This window comes from Drosophila innubila (assembly GCF_004354385.1).
Source record: "Drosophila innubila isolate TH190305 chromosome 2L unlocalized genomic scaffold, UK_Dinn_1.0 4_B_2L, whole genome shotgun sequence".
NCBI classification, from domain to species: Eukaryota; Metazoa; Arthropoda; class Insecta; order Diptera; family Drosophilidae; genus Drosophila; species Drosophila innubila.
Window position 1 is genome coordinate 4,657,348 of NW_022995372.1, and position 18,648 is coordinate 4,675,995.

At 34.6% G+C, this 18,648-nt stretch overlaps 1 protein-coding gene and 1 long non-coding RNA gene across 2 annotated transcripts in view; both read right to left on the minus strand.

Moving 5' to 3' along the window:
• Positions 1-4,858: 4,858 nt before the first annotated feature.
• LOC117780334 (zinc finger protein chinmo) lies at positions 4,859-15,547 on the minus strand. Its single transcript, XM_034616807.1, is given in 6 exon segments — positions 4,859-6,581; positions 6,658-6,808; positions 7,614-7,938; positions 7,941-8,406; positions 9,388-9,605; positions 15,278-15,547. Coding segments are annotated over 6 exon segments (2,565 nt in total). The 5' UTR covers positions 15,396-15,547; the 3' UTR covers positions 4,859-5,294.
• Positions 15,548-15,880: 333 nt separating this feature from the next.
• The window catches only part of LOC117780616, a 42,905-nt gene continuing 40,137 nt past the window's right edge, over positions 15,881-18,648 (minus strand). Inside the window, exon 2 of the long non-coding RNA XR_004617095.1 lies at positions 15,881-15,939. This is a non-coding gene — a long non-coding RNA (uncharacterized LOC117780616). The remainder of the gene's footprint in view (positions 15,940-18,648) is intronic.

Below are 18,648 nucleotides of genomic sequence, written 5' to 3' on the forward strand. Positions count from 1 at the left end.
CATAAACATTAAAAATAAAAAAGTGTAAACAAGCCAATTTATGTGCTGATTAAACATATTAAAATTTTACAACATAAAAGATAAAATTTAAAATAATATAATATATACTTTACATACATTTTTACTTAAATAATTATAATTTCAGTTTCATTTTTTCTTCTTGATATTTAATTTTATAGTTATTTCAAATAACTTGCATATTTTGTGTAGGATAACTCTCGAAATTAAACCCATAGGAGGCATACGAAAAATAGTTTTCGATGTCCTGGAACCAGTTTTATTTCCTTTTTTTTTTCTTTCTTGAGCAAATATTAACTAAATATTAATTAGTTTAAAATAATATTTAATTTTAAAATTTAGCTTTTTGTACCTGTGCACATTACACATATTCAAGTTTTACAATAATTTTCGTTTAATATATTTCTTAGAAATTAATTTATACAACTGATAATTAAGAAAATTAAGCCAATTATAAACACAAAATTACATATATGTTACATACACAAGTTTTTTTTTTTATTATTCAATTTCATAAATTTGTATTATGTACATTAAAAGTGTTTGCGTTTTGAAAATGTATTTAGTTTGTGCTTCCCCCGATTCACTTCAAATAAATCGAAACTCAACGGATTCTGTTAAGTCGCTGTTAAGTTTCATTTAAAGTGAATGTGGAACTTTATTAACTTTTTACGCTCTAAATGCAAAATGGCGACATTTGTGTTTTGTTGTTGTTAAATTTAGTTTTCTTATGCATTGTTGATTTAAATTTTATTTTTCACTTAAATTTTTAGGCTGTGTGCAAACATATTTTACAAAGAAATTATTTTAGGCCGCTTTTGTCGAAAGAATGGCCTAAAATTAGATTTTTTTATTAGCATATCGCTGTAATTAAATGTTATGCAAATTTTTCATTATTTTATTTTATGTTCTGCGAGTGCCTAATGTGGTTTTCGTATTTAGTTTTTCATAAAAATATGTTGTATTTTAATTTATGTTTTTCCCATTTATTTTTTGTGTTTGTTATTTATTAGCCGAAAGTTTAAGCCTAAAATTGTTTATGTTAATGCTTAGATTTTGCTTATTAATGCGATAAATTCTTTAAGAAAGAATAATCTTTACATCATTTGCATTAAATTTTTGTGTTTTTACATCTTTTTGTTTGTTTTTATAACCATTGGGTTTCGCTTGTGAATTGAATTGAATTTAATATATATTAATTTATTTTCTTTTTTTTTTTTTTTTGGCTGTCAACAAAATGTTTGAACAGTTACGCGTAGCTCTAGCAAAAGTATACCGTTAATTACGAGTAATTTTGAAATTTTTAGTTCTCATAATTTTATAGCCTTAAAATAATTTCTTTGTATTTTGTTGTTGTTTATATATTTAGGTAATATAATGTGTTTGTTTTTTTTTTTTTTCGTATTTTTTCATTTTGTTTTTTTTTTTTTTTGCCTCATTTAGTTGCTTTGCCGAAATTTATGTATACACATTTTTCCTTATTTGCCTCTACACATACATACGTAGTAAAATTTTAGATATTTAATTTTCGTATAGTTAGTTATAGTTATAGCCAAAGAATTTGTTGTAATGTTTACATTAAATGTTTTGTTTTTCTTGTTTTTAAATGTTTGTGTAATTTAGCGCATATTTACAAAAACCTATCTAAAAAGTATCTGTTGTTGTTGTAGTTTTGCCAAAATTCTTCTTGTTGTTGCTGTTGTTAATTTTAATAAATTTTACATGCAAATTAATATGTTACTCAAGTTGTTTTTGTAAATATTTCGAAATTATAAGCCAAAAGATGTGCATGTGTGTGGGTGTGCATAGATGTGTATGTGTGTGTGTGTCACCATTTTACAAACAAAATTAAAATTTTCAAAATTTTCCTTTGGGCATTACACTTAATTATTTTATTTTTTTATTAAGAGTATGCGCAGTCTATGGGGCCCATTGAGGTAGTTCAGTTAACTATTGCAGTTCAATATTGCTGTAGTTATTTTTGTTTGTATTTGTTGCTATTGTTTTTTTCATTCTTAAATCTGTGTGTGTGTGTGTGTGTGTGTGTGTGCAACTGCAAGTTGTCTTTTGCATATTATGTAAGATAAGTTATCGTTAAGGAGTTAAGAACTAAACAAAAATCTATTAAGAACTAAAGCTGTTTTGTAGCATCTTCAAATTAGCTTGATTGTTGATTATTATTGTTTGTTTGTTGTGGCAAACGATAAACATATAATAAAAAACAAAGAGGTAGTTTCCATTCTGAGGTATATGAGTTCCTGAGTTTGATTTCCATACATACAAATGTAAGTATTACATAAGTCTAAACATAAACTAAGCTCTAAGTTAATGAAATCTAAACATATGCTATGTAGAGTACTCAATTATCTGATAATTCAAAAACATAATATAATGTAATTTTTTTTGTATTCTCAATTTAAACATCCTCCCGTGCCACGCCCACTTACAAACGGGGCAGACAGCAACAGCAACGTACTTAAAAAATAATATGTAATTCAGACTCCAGAGAACGTTGCTGCTACAGTCGCTGCTGTGAAATGAACCATGGCCCAGGGGGACGATGCTTAGGGGATGCAAGAGGGGTGGGTGGTAGTGTTAATTATTATTATTAATAAATTGGTTTTCGTTTAAAGTAAAATTATTGCAATTAATTACGTTTATCATAATTTGCTTTTGTTAATTGTTTTGCATTTTTTTCTTATTTGTTTCGTTCATTTTGTGTTTGCTGTTCGAGTAACGGTTAGTTAAGCAGGCAGAAAACTATACATATTATTAGTGTAATTAATTAAAAAAGAAAACAAAAACTTTGCAACGTCAAAACGACAAACGCGGTTTGAACGTTGCACATCACAGAACAAACTGGTTTTTGGGGTAGATTACGTAAATAAGAACTACACGAAGGGAAATGCAACTGTCCGACCGTTCTATGCGATTCTCAGCGATAGCAATTGGTCGTTTATCGACGGACATTTGATAGTTGTAAAGCAGTGTGTGTGGGTGTGTATATGTGTGTGCATTAACATTTGATATAAAGCATGTACCTAAATATTTAACATTTGGCTATTTGCTTAAATCATTCAGTTATTTGAATACTATTTGAGTGTGTGTGTGTGTGTTTTAACTATTGTTTGCGTGTGTATCACCCTGTAGTTTATATATGTAAAAGAAACACTTGCACTATTGTGTAAAATGTTAAGGGAAACTTAAAAGAAAATAAACCTTAATTGCAAACAACTTTTGGCGAGCCTAAGTGTTCCTACATATGCGCTTAATATAGATCCTATATCAATATTATATCATTTTACAACTGATCCTTAAACGATTAATCTGTGTGTGTGTGTGTGTGTTTGTGTGTTTGTGTGTATATACAGTGCCTGACACGCCCAGTTGCGTTGGTTAAGGCGTTCACAACAAGATTTTTCAGATTATATTTTACAGCATTTTCTCTTTTTTTTTTCAATTGTACAAAAATCATAAAAGCCGAAAGAACTGAATTTTGAATTTAAGAAAATTTTTTTTCATTTTCATGTAAATTTTTTTCTCACTTTTGTTGTTTGGGATGTAACAAAAAATTAGTTTTCATGAAAAATGTTTTCCAAAGGTGTGCCAAAAGTTTTTGATTTTGAATTTTTGTCATTTTTGTTGTTGCTGTAATTATTGCTGATCTGTGCTTTTTTGTTGTTGTTTGTTGCTTTTTTTTAAGTTTGTTGAGAACGTTTTTGAGTGGCTTTTTATTTTATAACAAGTTTCTCTTTCTTCTTTTGCTATCTTTAATTATTTACTTTTTTTATTTAAATATATAAGTTTTTACTTTTTCTTTAGTTTTGTTTATAAAATTTTACTAATAGTTTTTTAATTTATTTATTTTGTTTATAGGCACCCAATTTACCAATTGTTTAGATTTATTATTTTATTTTTACGTTTTTTGTTGTGGTTGAAAAAATTATGAAATTAAAAAGTTTTGCATTTGGTTTGGTCAAAAGTTGTGCGTGTTTCATGTGAATTTTGAGGCCCAAAGTTGAATGTAAAAAAAAGGAAATAATATTGATAAATTCATTAAAGCAAATAACGCACAGCGGGGGGCGTGGCAACCAACTGCATTTTGATATGTTGCCATTTGTATTATAAATTTAATAAAATTATTTACAAAAAACTAGGCAAACAAAATGTCAGTTGGCGACGCGGGCGATTTGCATTTATTTAAATATTTTTTGTTTTTATTTTGTATTTGTTTTGTTTTTGTTTTTTGTTGTTTATACTATGTATTTATTGCAGGTACTTGTGGTTGCGGTTTTGTTGCTATTGTTGCTTTGTAGTTTGTTGTAGTTGTTGTTTTGTAGTTGTAGTAGTTTTGCAGCTATTTAAATTCAGTTATGTATTTATTTTGTATTTTGTTTTTTTTTGATTTGAGGCAACTTTGCAGTGTTTGTTGAAAAGAAATAAATGAAAAGCTTTTTCAAAGAATAAATGTGAATTACAAATACTATATTAATAACATTACAAAAACAATTATTTTCAGCTACCAGTCAAAAACGTTCAAACTTTGTTTCAAGCATAAAACTATTTTCATATTTTCGCTCTAGCATTTGCTCATTTCCTTTCATTATCATTTTCTATTCATTTGATTTCGTTATTCATATTATTTAGTTTTGAGACGATTTCTTAGCACACTGAAAACGATTTTTCAGTCGGATTGCATTTGGTTTTTTGTTGTATACTCTTTTCTTCATTTGCATTTGCATTGCTTCTTTAATAATAATAAATTAAAAACTGTCATTTTAATTTCTTTTTGCTAGTTTTGTTTTCGTTAGTTGTTGTTGTTGTTGTTGGTCTGTTTTTGTGTGTCGTAAAAATTGTCAAAAAAAAAAACAGAATTCAAATGTAAATCAAAAGTATATCAAATACTGCCTTAGTGTACTTGTGTGTGTATGGGGTGTGTTGGTGTGCGTGTGTGTGTGTGTATAATGTTAGTTTTAGATTAGTTAGTTATAGTAAACATTTGCCCAGGCTAGAGGCCTGGAACTTAGCATTTTTGTTTGTTTTTAGGTGGTCTCCGAGGGCAACAACAGTTGCAACAGTAGTCATCATCATCATCATCATCATAATGATCATAATCATCATTATGATCTTTAGCGCGCGCGTAAACGTATTTCTCTCTCACTCTCTTTACATCAATTACATCAATCACTCAATCATCACTCAATTTATCAATTGTGGCATTTTTTTTTCTTATTAGGGGTTTTTTTTTTGGGGCTTGGGTCTGCTTCTTCTTCTTCTTACTGCTCATTCACATCCACATTGACCTTGGGCGTTGAGGTCAAAGTGGGCGCTTCGTGTGGCATCAACATTTGGCTGGTGGGCGTGTGTGGGCGTTCAATATCATCGAGTGGCATCGGCGCATAATGCTCCTCATCCTCCTCGCTGTCCGACAACGGTTCAATTTTTGGTTCGACCACAACTAGCTCCGATTCTGGATCTGGCGAACGCATTGGCTCATCGATGTCCATCTTGCCGTAGGTGGGCGGTGGTGTGGGCGTGGCTGTTGCCCCTTTGGGGTTTGCCTCGCTGCCACTTAAATCACTTGCCTCCGCATCGCTGCCGTCCGTTGTTGTTGTTGTTGTTGTTGTTGTCGCTGTCGTTGTTGTAGCCGTTGTTGTTGTTGTTTCGCCCGTTGTTGCAGTGGTATTGGCTGTGGTATCCATAGCCTCCGCCTCCGCCTCCGCCTCTGCCTCTGCCGCACGTTGCTCCTGCTCGGCAGCCATTGCCGCCTTGATTTGCAACGCCAGCTCGTGATGCACCTGCTGCTGTTGCTGCTCAAAGCTGAGCAGACCCGCAACTGCCGCCGTCTCGCCGCCCGTCATGCCCCCATCTCCATTTCCATTCCCGTCTCCATTCCCGTCTCCATTCCCGTCTCCATCCCCTTCTCCATCGCCTGCCACTGCCTCAGCGGATGCCATCGCATCCCGCCGCTGCATGCACTTCTCCAATGCCATCTTGAGTGATTTACGTTTACGCTGCTTTGCCGCCTCCTTGTGCGCGCTCATGACTACTGCTGCCGCTGCCGTTGCGGCCGCTTCCTATGGTGAACGATTCGCGTTCGCCGCTGCCGTCGCCGCTGCTGCCAAATGTGCCGGCGCAATCGTTGCTCCTGCGGCCAAGCCAATCTCCTGCTTGTGCTCACGGGCAATGTGCCGGCGTACGGTGTTGTTGCGCGTGAATGTGCGCTCGCAGAAGGGGCAGGGCACCCGGATGCCCTGATGACGCTGCCGGATGTGGGCACGCAGATTCGTCTCGTAGCCGTAGAGGCGATCGCAGTACAGACACTTGAGCTTCTTGCCATCGGCAGTGTTGACGCTGTTCTTGTTGTTCATCTTGGTGGCATTCCACACGTTCAACATGTCGGCTGGTGCTATCGATGCCGCCAGATTACCGGACAGCGAGCCATCCGCATTCTTTAGGTTCTCCAGCAGCGCATTCGGTGTGGTTGACGACGTATTCGAATTCACCGGTGGCGGTGAAAAGTTCGAATTCTCCAATTTTACACGCAAATCCTCAGCGCCATTCTGCAAGAATACAATGAAAAACCGAATTAGTTGAAAAGTTCACAATTAAAATGTGCTTTCAAATTGTATGGCCTACATCTGTGGACTCATCCATCAGCTCGCGTTCATCGTCATTGGCCTCATTGGCGCTGCCATTGTTGCGCTCCGATTTGACAATGCGGTCCAGGCTGCTTGCCGCATTTCCATTGCCGGCTGTGGTGCTGGGCGGACTGTGATTCTCGTAGCGACTGCAAATTGATCAACAATTCACTCAATTAGAACCGGGAAGAAATTTTAGAGTCGAACTAGTGTAAAATTTTAAAAACATTTTTAGAAGGCATATAGGGACAACATTTATATACATTCCTAGTCAGTGAACCATTTTTAATTTTAAAAATTAAAAAAATTCTTTAAAATTATATTTCCAATAATATAATTATTTCATTTTTTTTTTATAAGGTCAAAATAAGACCTCGAGTTTTATTTTATTGAATCAAAAATAAAACTCAAGGTTTTATTGAATCAAAAATAAAACTCAAGGTGTTATGCAAATCATCATTATTCTATGAGTTATATATTTTATTTTCAGGGACTGTAATCATTATAAAATAAAAACAAATAAAACTCATAAAATTATGATTATTCTTGCGTTTTATTTTTTTGTATCAAATATTTTTGATAATATGTCCTACCAAGTTGAGTTTTATATTTGATTTTTATTTTTGTTAATCTGATATTCAGTAAATTTAGTGAGGATATTTGAAATTGAGTTTAGATGAAATATCTTAATGAGCAACGATATTTTTCATACTAAATCTTTGACATATTTTATGATAAAGTGTTTTGATTTTCTCAAAAATTTGGTCGTGATTTATAATATACTAATAGATAAACAATAAAAAGTTTTATATAGGTGTTGTATTTCATACTACTCATTGACTTTAAACTGTTGCGTTTTTCTCGAAATAATCTTTTTGGTGTTATAACCAAATTAAATGATCGATATTGAAATTGATCGCAATGATATCGTAATAAGATTCTTGAGGAACCTACCTGGATTGTGGCGAGGCACGCTCCGAGTGCATTGTGTCCGCCTCGGTGGGCGCTGTGGAGCTGGCGCTGGACGAGGGTCGATGATAGGGTGGCTTATTGATGGGACTCGGGCATTCCGAGGAGTTCTTCGATCCGTCGCGAAGGACGCTGCCACGCTGCTCCTGTTCGGCGTAGGGGGAGCGCAGGATGCGTTTGCGGAGGGGCTCATTGAATGAAATGGGACGGTGGTACATGGGCGGCACATAGGCCATGCCCAGTGACGATGATGAGCTGCTCGGATGCATCAGTGAATCGCATTCCTGCTTCAAGCTGCCCGTCGACCCAAATGCATTGCGGCGCCAGCGCCGCTGCCCAAACTAATTGGACCATTGTTGCCGCCATTGCCGCCAGCGCCCGCAACAGAGCCGCTAATGATGTTGCCACCAGAGCTGCCACAACGATCCATGGCGCCAGCCGAGGTCGCCAATGCGCTCAGTCCGCTTGCCGCAACACTTGCAGCGGCGGCCATGCCACCGGCTGTCATGCTGCCCAAGGCGCCCGCCAGGCTCATGCCGTTGCCGTTGCCCATGCCGCCAATAATGGCACCACTGTTGCCACCGATGCCGATGCCAATACCATTGCCACCACCGCCAGCACCACCTCCAACTCCAGCACCGCCGCGTTCACCGCTTAGACTGTTGCGCATGCTGCGACGTCCTGTGGGAGAATCCAGCGGCGAACTGTCGCCGCCCATGTGTTGTTGTTGCGCCTGTTGGGCGGCCAGGCGACCCGTCTCAGTGGACAGACCCTTGACCTGTTAGAGCATGCGATTAGTGTTGACCAAGCTGCATCATTTTAATATATATATATATATATCAGGGAATCAAACCGAAAGTCAAATCGTTTTTCGGTTCCGTTTAAATAATTTTGAATTTTGTATTTCAATTTTTATTTCGGGTCATCAGAATCAAATTTAGGTCGAAAATAATTAAATTTTCTAAATGAATTAAATTTTAATACAGAATGAATTAAGAGGCCAAAACATGATTAAAATGACATTCCGCTTGAAAATCGGTTCAGTGAATTGGTTGACAGTTTGAAGTTGGTGAGACTGGGATTTAGTCAACTTTACAAGTTTTTTATACAATTCTTCACGATTAAAAGTGAAAACTTGAGATTTAAAATTTTGAATGAAATTTTAAAGGGGACCCTTAGAATCAAAATCTATCTTGGTCGAAAATAATTAAATTTTTAAGAATTTAATAAAGTTGAAATGTAGAATGAATTTAAATGCCAAATAATGTCTAAAATGACATTTCGCTTGAAAATCGGTTCAGTTTTGATCAAGTTATGACAGTTTCAAGTTGGACAACTCTTTGAGCTATAAACTTTACCACAACCGTACCGGTACAAACTTTTCGGTATTCGGTTCTTGACAGAGAATTTTCATTTGGTTACGATTTCAGTTTCGGTACTAAAAATGAAACGGTTAGTTTCGGTTAACGGTTCCGGTACCGGTTCCGGTACCGGTTCCGGTGTTATTCCCTGGTATATATATATATATGTATATGTAGTCGAGTGGGTCAATTTGTATCGAGTAAAAAATATGCACCAAGCGGTTATCAAATCGCTGAATATGAAGAATTGCGCCATGTCTCAAATCAATATCTAGCTGAAAATTGCAAGCTCGAATTGAAAATGGTTTTTCTTTATAAAATTCAGCGCAGATTACGATTTTGATAATCGCTTTGTCGCGAACAAAAATGGACCCACTCTAATATGTATGCCCACTCACCTGTAGACTCTCGGCGGACTTGAGAAAACTGTTGAGCGCCTCCTGGGAGACGTGAACTTCGCCCTTGTACATGAACTCCAGCAGAGCCGCCATGTTGTCCGGCGTCGTCGCCTCCAGTATGATGACGCACTGGCCATTTGTGGGCGTGTTCTCAAACAGATCGGCAAACTTTTTCGAGCAGGCTGCCAAAATTAGTTTGTGAGCTCGAAAAACGGCGCCTGCAATGGAAGAAAACGGTGGAAAGCAAGTGTTAAAAAGGTGTAAGCCGAAGTAACAGTAACAGTAACAAGCATTAATCAGATAAATGGAGAAGAAGTTCTTCTTAAACGAAATAAAGATATAATTTCTAAAGATAATTTCTTCAGGTGTTTTTAAACGTTACTAATGGCATTAAACTTCTATCTGATCCTCAATAGATTTTACTGAAAGCAGTAATTGCTTTCTTTAATTTTTTTGTGATTTGAAAACAACAGCAGAAATATCTGTTGTAATTTTTCGTACTAACTCTATTGCCATTCATTGATTTCAAATTTCAAAAAAAATTTTGATCATTGGTATATTTTATACAATCAATAAATAAATTTATAACTAATTTAATAGATTTTTTAAAATTTGAAAAATCTATTTAATTTATTTCAATGAAGTTTAAATTTTTAGCAAGCCTTTCAAATATTTTTAAAATTGAAAGCATTAATTGGTTGATTTTAGACACTTTTTTTTTTTGGATTGCTTTCTTGGCAATTAATAAAAACCTGCAATTATTGATTTTAGATGATAGATATACATCGATATTAAATTTGGAAAAATCTTTATCTGTTTGAAAATTAAATGTTGTAAATTGGTCACAAACGGCACAAAAAACTGCAGTTAACTTTTTGGCGCATTGCGCATACAGAATTTTAAGTTTCAAAGAAATAAAAGCATACTTTTAGGCGGTCTTATATAGCTATAAAATGCGGCCAACAGGTGGCGCCGCAAGCGAAAATTGCTTAGAGACCTTGAACTCATAAAAATCATGTCACACACTAACTAACACACACACACACGCACGCACTTACATACAAAAGCATAATAAAAGTCAGCAAGGAAATGATTTTCTTGCTGTTGACTACACACACAGACACAATGAGCTTTTGGTGTGTGTGTGTGTGTAAGTTATTATTCAAAGTCAACATCAACGTCTTGGTCGTCGTCGTCTTCGCTGTTCGTATTACTTTCGGTCTTCGTCTTCTGTCTTCTGTGTCTGTGTGTGTGTGTGTGTGTGTGTGTGTGTACCTGTGACACACAAAGCCAGCTGCTGTGGCGTATACGCAATATCCTTTTTACCGGCACCCAGCTCCCTTCCCCCACACCACAAACAGTCTAAGTATATTTTTATGTGTTTTCTTCTTGACTCGGTCGCTGCTTGCCTTTTGTTATATATGTATACACGATTTTTTGGGTCTGCCTTGAGGATTGAGGAAGAAAGCTTTTGGGTCTCAAGTTCTGTGTTACAATTTTTCACGCTTTTACTTTTTGCACAAGCACAAAGAGAACGAAATGAGAGAGCAGGAGATAGAGAGACTGGGAATTTGGTGTGGCATGACATTATGGGGCACTTGTTGTGTTTGTGCGACGCGTTACTTAAACCAAATTGAAACGACAGACGCGCAATGGAGACTCCACGAGGGGAATATGTCAAGTAGGTGACTTATTTACGCCTCACAAGTTTGACAATATGTCATATACACGTATATGTTGTGCGACCAGCTGCACACACATCGTAGTCGGAATTCTGCACGTCTTTAATCTAATCGCAAATGCAGCTACAGGAAATATTTCGTTAGAAATGTGTGTCAAATTTTTTTTCTTTGTACTCGCCACGCGTTTTGATAACAAGTCGACGCCAATCGGCAAAACCGAATTTTATTATAAATTCAAAAAGGGAACGATTAAAGAAAGAGAGAGTGAATAAAAGTGGGAAAGTCTGATCGTATAATGCGTAATTGTTGCAAAGTAATAAAGTTTATAACTACATCGATTATAATCGATAGTTATCACAATATTTAAGATAAGTTTGGCGGACTAGCTAAGTATACGATTATTAAGTTTAAGAACAAACTGTTTACAGCCATAATACAATATATAAAAAAGAAATGATCTCTTAAAAATTTGATTTATCTAATTTGAGTATTATTCAAACTACGAAGTTTCAGTTTTTTGAATAAATTTTCCATTTCCAGAGGTCTACTACTTTTATATACTTAATACAACTGCAATCGCATAACCAAATTCTTATTGTTGATTATAATCATTGTTTCGTTTAATTTCAATTCTTTTTATTTTTGTTGTTGTTGAATTTCTAAAACTTGATACAACAGAAATTGGGTCACAAATGCCTAAATAAAAAAAACAAACCAATACATACGCATATATTTCTATATGCATGCCAATATACGAATATTCGTATTTGTTGAGCTGATAAACAAACAGAGAAATAAATAAAAAAAACTGAGCTTCTTGTTTACGTTTTGCCTCGTATGCTCCAAGTATATAATAAAACGACACATACCTAAATATACATATACATATGTATACTTGACTGCTAAAAAATATGTTATGATTTCTTAGTGCACTTTAAAATTGATTAAGATGATGACAACAGTTGAAACTTGTTATTATTTGCTAAGGAAATTTGTAATCTTATCGTGCAAATGTTTCGATGATTCATTTATTTATGTATTTGTGTCTTGTTCAAAGTAAAGTTAAATGCATAGAATATTACGATAGCTTGATCATAAAGAGTCAAGGTTGTTATGCTGGTATTTAAGTATGATATAACCTTAAATAATCAGAGAATAAAGAGTTTGATTAAAAAATGTCAATTAATCACTTGATTAAATTACTGAAATGTGAAATATTGGACTATTTGTCAAATGGAATATTAATTTAATATTTAAATGCAGTTGTATCTATCTGTCTACGCTTGGAATCTAAATTATCATTTTTATAGCTTTTAGGTACTTTTAAAGCTATTTAAACTTTGCTTTAATATCCATAAAAGCTTTTATTTAATTTTAGGATTTTATAAGTAATTTAATAGATTTATTGTTAAAGATCATATTAAATGTTAGCATTATCAACTTTAGCTTTATATCAACAAAAATGAAGAAAATAGAGATTGAAAAAAGAACGGATTGAAAATGTCTGAATCCATTAGTACATCTAATACTTGTTAATGGCTGTGAAATCACAGATATGAAAAGCAACCCCAAAAATAAGACAAAAACTCACATGCAGACAGACCCACGAACGACAGACCGACAGACAGCATACAGAGAAATGGCCCAAGGCCAAGCAAATGTTCATTTCGTAAAAATGCTCATTTTCAAGTGCTGAAAATGCCCGAAACCAATGCAACCACCAACTACAGAATACCAAAGAAAAAAAAAAAAAAAGAAAACCAAAGCAAAACACACATGAATATTAAAAAACAATCGAAAGCTAAGGGCTGGCAAATATTTAATGCTTCATTTCAAAATGTACGAGTATCGAAAAAAAAAAAAAATTTAAATAAATAAAAGTCAAATACAACATCTATGAATTTCAGTATAAAAAAATATATACTGAAAAATATTAAAAACCACAATTAAAAGCGCACAACCAAAACAGAAAGAAAAAAAATTAATTTGAGTTGCCAGGCGACCAGTTATTTTTTTTTTTTTTATCTTTTCTGATGCGAGTGGGGCTTAGGAGTTTTTCAAAATTTTAATCAAAAGTAGTAGCACTTCGATTGATATGGCTGACAAACGGACTTGGGCCTTGGGTTTATTGTTGTTTTTGTTTCTTTTTTTTTTGGCTAGCCAGGATTTGTGGAATCCCTTAGAATAGACTCAGTCACAGTCACAGTCACTTCTGCCTCAGTCTCAATTCATTCGATTCGTATGCAAAGGTATAGTCATAATCCCACAGTTCGACCCAAAACATACATACAGCTATGTACATATATACTTAACATTCACAGACATGTGAAATGCACAACTGACAGCAGCCAGTTCATAATACCACATGGCATATGCGGCGTATGCGCAATTTAAGACTTTAATGTGAGAGAACAGCAAAGGCAACTTTAAAACTGAACTTAGACGCAACAATTTGCCAATAAAAACATAAACCTAAATAATATATACACAAAAGACGCCCAAGATGTTTGCACACACATACACATACACAAATTTGTTGTAGCATATTTAAACCCAAATCAAAATGCGTACATAAAAAAGCCCAACAAGGGTCCCAGAAAATGAAAATGAGCCGCAAGAGCGCCAAAAAACCCCAACAATTACTGACCTGGCCCAAAGACACTCAACATTGTCCTGCATATAAATATATGTATAGATATATAAATATCTATATATGTACTAACGCACCTATATATAAGATACTGGGCTAAATGCCGAGACGCTCGCCCACATTTATATTCATTTAATAAGCCGCCATAAAACTGTAGTAAAATGCTGTAAATGAAATAGTAGCACACACACATACACTCACTCACACACACACACACACACACACCAGACAGCGAGACGACCCATAAAATGGAACCGCGTCTTTTGGGATTGTTCCCGCTCTGATTCCATCTCTTTTGCCCCTCCCCTTCCCGCACTTCCGCCTCAGGAAAAATCAATGTCTGTCGTTTTGGCCCGTTGATAAATCTGCCGGTCGCCTTTCGCCTTTTATGCCACTTTAGCGGCTTATTAGCCAGCACGGAAGAAGATAAAAAAAACCAACTCAATTTATGTGCGTCTGTCTCATTTTCTGTTTATCTATGTCTGTCTTTCTGTCTGCTTTCGCTTTGCTTTATTACAGAGTCAATTTATTGATTGTAAGCCAAGAAAGTGCGACAAATTCAAGTCCTAGAAGGCAGGTGAAGTCAAGACGAGTAATCAACTGTTGCTCAAAATTAAAGTTTAATGCATTCTCGGTCTATTTTAATATAAATTGCAAAAATTAAAAAAAAAAATCTATTTAATCGTCTATACAACGAAAAAACACTTCCTTTTTTACGTTTTTTTTTTGAGAAAGATGAAAATAAGAAACATTGCTTAGCTACATATTTATTAGAATATATTTTATGAACTGTTTTACAAATTATTTAATTAAACAAAAGGCAAATTCAAATATTTATTGACAAGGAGTTAACTAATATTATGTTGCATACTTTTGAACTATTATTCTTTTGTTATGAATGTACCACAGTTTAATACACTGACGAAAAGAAAAGAATAATGTCTTAAATATTTGATTTTTGTAAAAAGATAATACTATCATAATTTATTTAATTTTAAGAATTTTAAAATCTCGAAAAAAATTAAAATTAATCATTTTCTTACATTATTAAATTCATCTAATAAATGCTACAAGAACAAAAAGGTTATATTATAGTTATATAAACATAAGTGGCAAAAGAATTCTAGGAGAATTATTACTTAGAAATGAGTGCGGTGCGAAAAAAAGGATTATGAAACATTTTAAGAAAAACTAAATGAATGGAAAATAATTGAAAATCTCTTGCACGTATAAGAACTGTATTCGACCGTACTTTGTATGGTTAAGGATAATAAATCTTGCCTCTTATTATTCACATTGTAAATTTTGCCTTATAAAATTTTAAAATAATTTATCTACGAGTATTATAACATTTCAAATCATTATAAATGTCTGGTTCTTATCTGAACCCACCACATCCTCTCTTTATCTCTCAAAAGCCTCAAACAGAAAATTAATTAATTGCAGTTGACATTGCATTCGATGTCATAAAAGACCCGAAAAGAAATAATAAAACTTTTTGGATATAAGACTCGCATAATATCTAATAAAATATAGTAATAATTATTTGTCAACTTACCATCACAGGATAATGTGACATCGGCCAATAGATCGGATTTGAATAGATTGGAGAATGTAATTGCCAAATTGGACGAATAACTGTTCCATTTGAGGCAAAATTGTTGTTGTGGATCCATTTTGTTGGCCGTTCTTCTGATTCTTCTTCTTCTTCTTTATCCAGTTGTTGCTTTAGACTCGCTTGATGATTGGCAACAGAACGACAATGATCCGACCAAGGCAAATGGAAGCTATAGCCGTTGACCAGTTGCAAACTCCTTGATTTATTAATGTTTTTGTTTTTATTATTATATTTATGATTATTGTTATTATTATTATGTTGTTGTTGTTGGTTGAATTGCTTTAGATTTGTTTTGAAGTCGTTTCTAATGATGCCAAAATGGAATTTCGTCGAATTATTTAGCCGGCTTTGCATAAAAGCAATTTGGCCGCTGTAAATTCTTAGCCAAAGGGAATTTTGCAATTGTTTGTTGAGTTTGTAGTGCGTTAACGACGATTTTAGCGTAAAATGCTTCAAGTTATTAAAGAATATTATCAATTTTATTATTGTTATATTATTATAGATTACTATTATTATTCACTTGCAGTGCTGGTCGAGTTAGGTTTTGTTGTTTTGGTTAAGCAGGTTGAAATTCAGGACGCGCACTCCGAACACGACAAATGCTGCAACGAGAATGATGAGAAAAATTTGTTTTGGATTCTGATTAGTTAAGATGTTGTAGTTGTCGTTGTCGTTTTTTCTTTTTGTTATTTTTGTCTCGAAATGTCTCAGAAGAAGACAAATCCAATGCCTGCTTTGACTACGCTTTGCACTTTCACCCCTTTATCGCAAAAGTGAAATGCAACAACGTAAAAGCTCAGCCAGAAAGCTCACTCTCTCTCTCTCTCTCTCATTCTCTCACTGTGCTGTGCTTTGCAAGTTCGGAGAAAAAGTATCCGAGCCTCAAATTTCAAAGTGAGGCGAATCGTAAATATAAATGCAACTGTGTGTGTAATTCTATACAGTATAAAGTTATGTATATGATAGCGACTGCGACTGCAGCATTTCCGTTGGCCAAAAGGCGGATTGGCAACCAATTTATTAGAAATTAATCGAGCATTTAGAGGGTGCCCCAAGATATACGATTTAATTCGTGGAATTAGGCGCTCAAAAATGCCGCCGTCTCCTGTTTTGCCGTTGCAATCAGAACTTCTCCCTTTTCTCCTTTTTCTACCCCATTCCCCATTCCCCATTGCCTTTCTCGCTCTACCTTCATCACCTTTGCGTGCTTAGCCTTGGCTCTTAGCTCTGGCCAGTTCCAATTCCTGGAAATTGCAGGTGACGGACGCTATGAAGTCAGAGGATGCGACGGGTTGCGTCCGTTGCGGCTGCGCGTTGCATGAGATGCGCTTTTTTTCCTCGAATTTGTTTAATCGTTAGAAAAATGCGACCGCGCAACTTTAATGCTGTTCCCTGTTCCCCTGTTCCCCTGTCGCCTTCTATTTATGCCTGTTATATGAAAGCCTTCGCTGAAGACTCCGAACCGAACCTTCGGGCATTCGGGCCAAGTTTTCAAGTCTGTCTGTGTGTATGTGTATAAAAATCAACGGTTTCGCTCGTTCTCTAAACTGGCCTCAAAAAAGATATCGGTAAAAGCTATTAAGAAATTCCTGGGAAGTTTGCAGTTTTGACTGTTTTTTTATATTTTTTTTCTTACTTTGGTTTCGTTTTGTTAACTGAAGTAGCAGCAGCAGGAATTTTTGATCAAATGGTAGCGGATATTTTGTGAGTGTGAGCGTGTGTTTGTTTTTGCTATAACCAAAATTGGTTAGTCATTGGGTGTAGTGAGTAAATTTAAATATTGACTGCCATTGAACAAGCTTGCTGAATGATTTCTGCAGCTTCAAGGACTTGAGCTATTAACTATAAAAGAATGGAAGAGCATCTAATTCTAAAAGGTTTATTAATTACTTAAGTTTCTCACACGCATTTAACATACGTTATTCTCATTAACATACATTTAACATACTGCAGATAACATAAAGTTAACATAGTTGTTTCCCAATGTTGGTTACAACTTTTAATAATTTCTCATTTTATTCAGACCTAGATTTATTAAAGAACTTTTCTTCTTTTGTTTTGTCTACTTTTTTTAATTTACACTTGTTTCAAGTAAACCCCGTCTTTTTCAGAGAGTTCCGATGGACTTATCTGTAAACTAAATTGTTTTTACCTTTTATTTTCTATTTATTGATTCCTTTACAAACTCATTCACCTAATTTTACAGCATGTTTCCTCTGACAAATTAACTTCCTTAACCGCTTTTGAATTTCGGCCAATGTAAGGCTTTGCATGCGACTGTACTTTTCCAATTCAACAACAAGAACAAAATTTACGCAGCTGCATTTCAAATGCCTTTTTCAATTTCTCAATTACAAAAACCCAACAATAAGAATGAGCACAGTATGAATGAAAACGAAAAGCAAAAAAAAAAAATAGAGAAAATTTTCTGGGATCGCTGAAGTTGAGTTCAGCTTTTTGGGCAGCTAAATGACGACACACCTGAAGCTGGAATTTCGGTGTTTTTTTTTTTGGCAAAATAGCTCAGGTATCTGTTGAGCTATCTGTTTCTTAGAGGCCATGTGCGAAACATGCAAGACAACAACGCATAAATCCTTTTCACACAAACACAACACACTCACATTCACACACACACAAGAAGCACACACAAATAAGTTGAGCAGCTTTTTTTTATATTCCTATTATTTTATTATTGTTTTTCATTGTTGTTGTCTTTGTACTGGAACAGGAAGGTGATTGCGTTTCGGGGTTGTTCCCATTTCTGACAACGCACTTTTCTAATACAAAACAACAAAATCAACTTCAGAATGGAAATTACGCAATAAAATAGATAAAAAAAGCAAATGCAGCACAGCGTTAAAAAAAAACGAAAAAATCAACAACTCAAATCGAACTTTATTTCAACAAATAAACTGAAATACGAATTCAATATTTAATTGTTATATTTTTCTGGTATTTCAACTAATTGACCTTGTGCACTATTTTGATATTTGATTCCGTGTGATTCATGCTCAATAGTTGCAGCAGCCCTGTCTCTTTCTCTGCCTCTCCCTCTCTCTCTTTCTTTGTGTTCGTTTTGTCTGTTATTCGTCTTTTATTTTAATTTGATTTGAATGGCAATTAATCCAAACAAGTGTCGAACTTTATTATTTAATGACGTTTTTTATTTTTGCTCTTTTTTTTCGCTCATTCTCGCAGTTTCTCACTTGTTTTCTATTCTTCGAGTTCTTACTTATTTCTAGCCTCTTCCATTTGATGCAGCTTTATCTAAAAACATATTATAAATATGTAGAAATTTCTTTATATTAGAC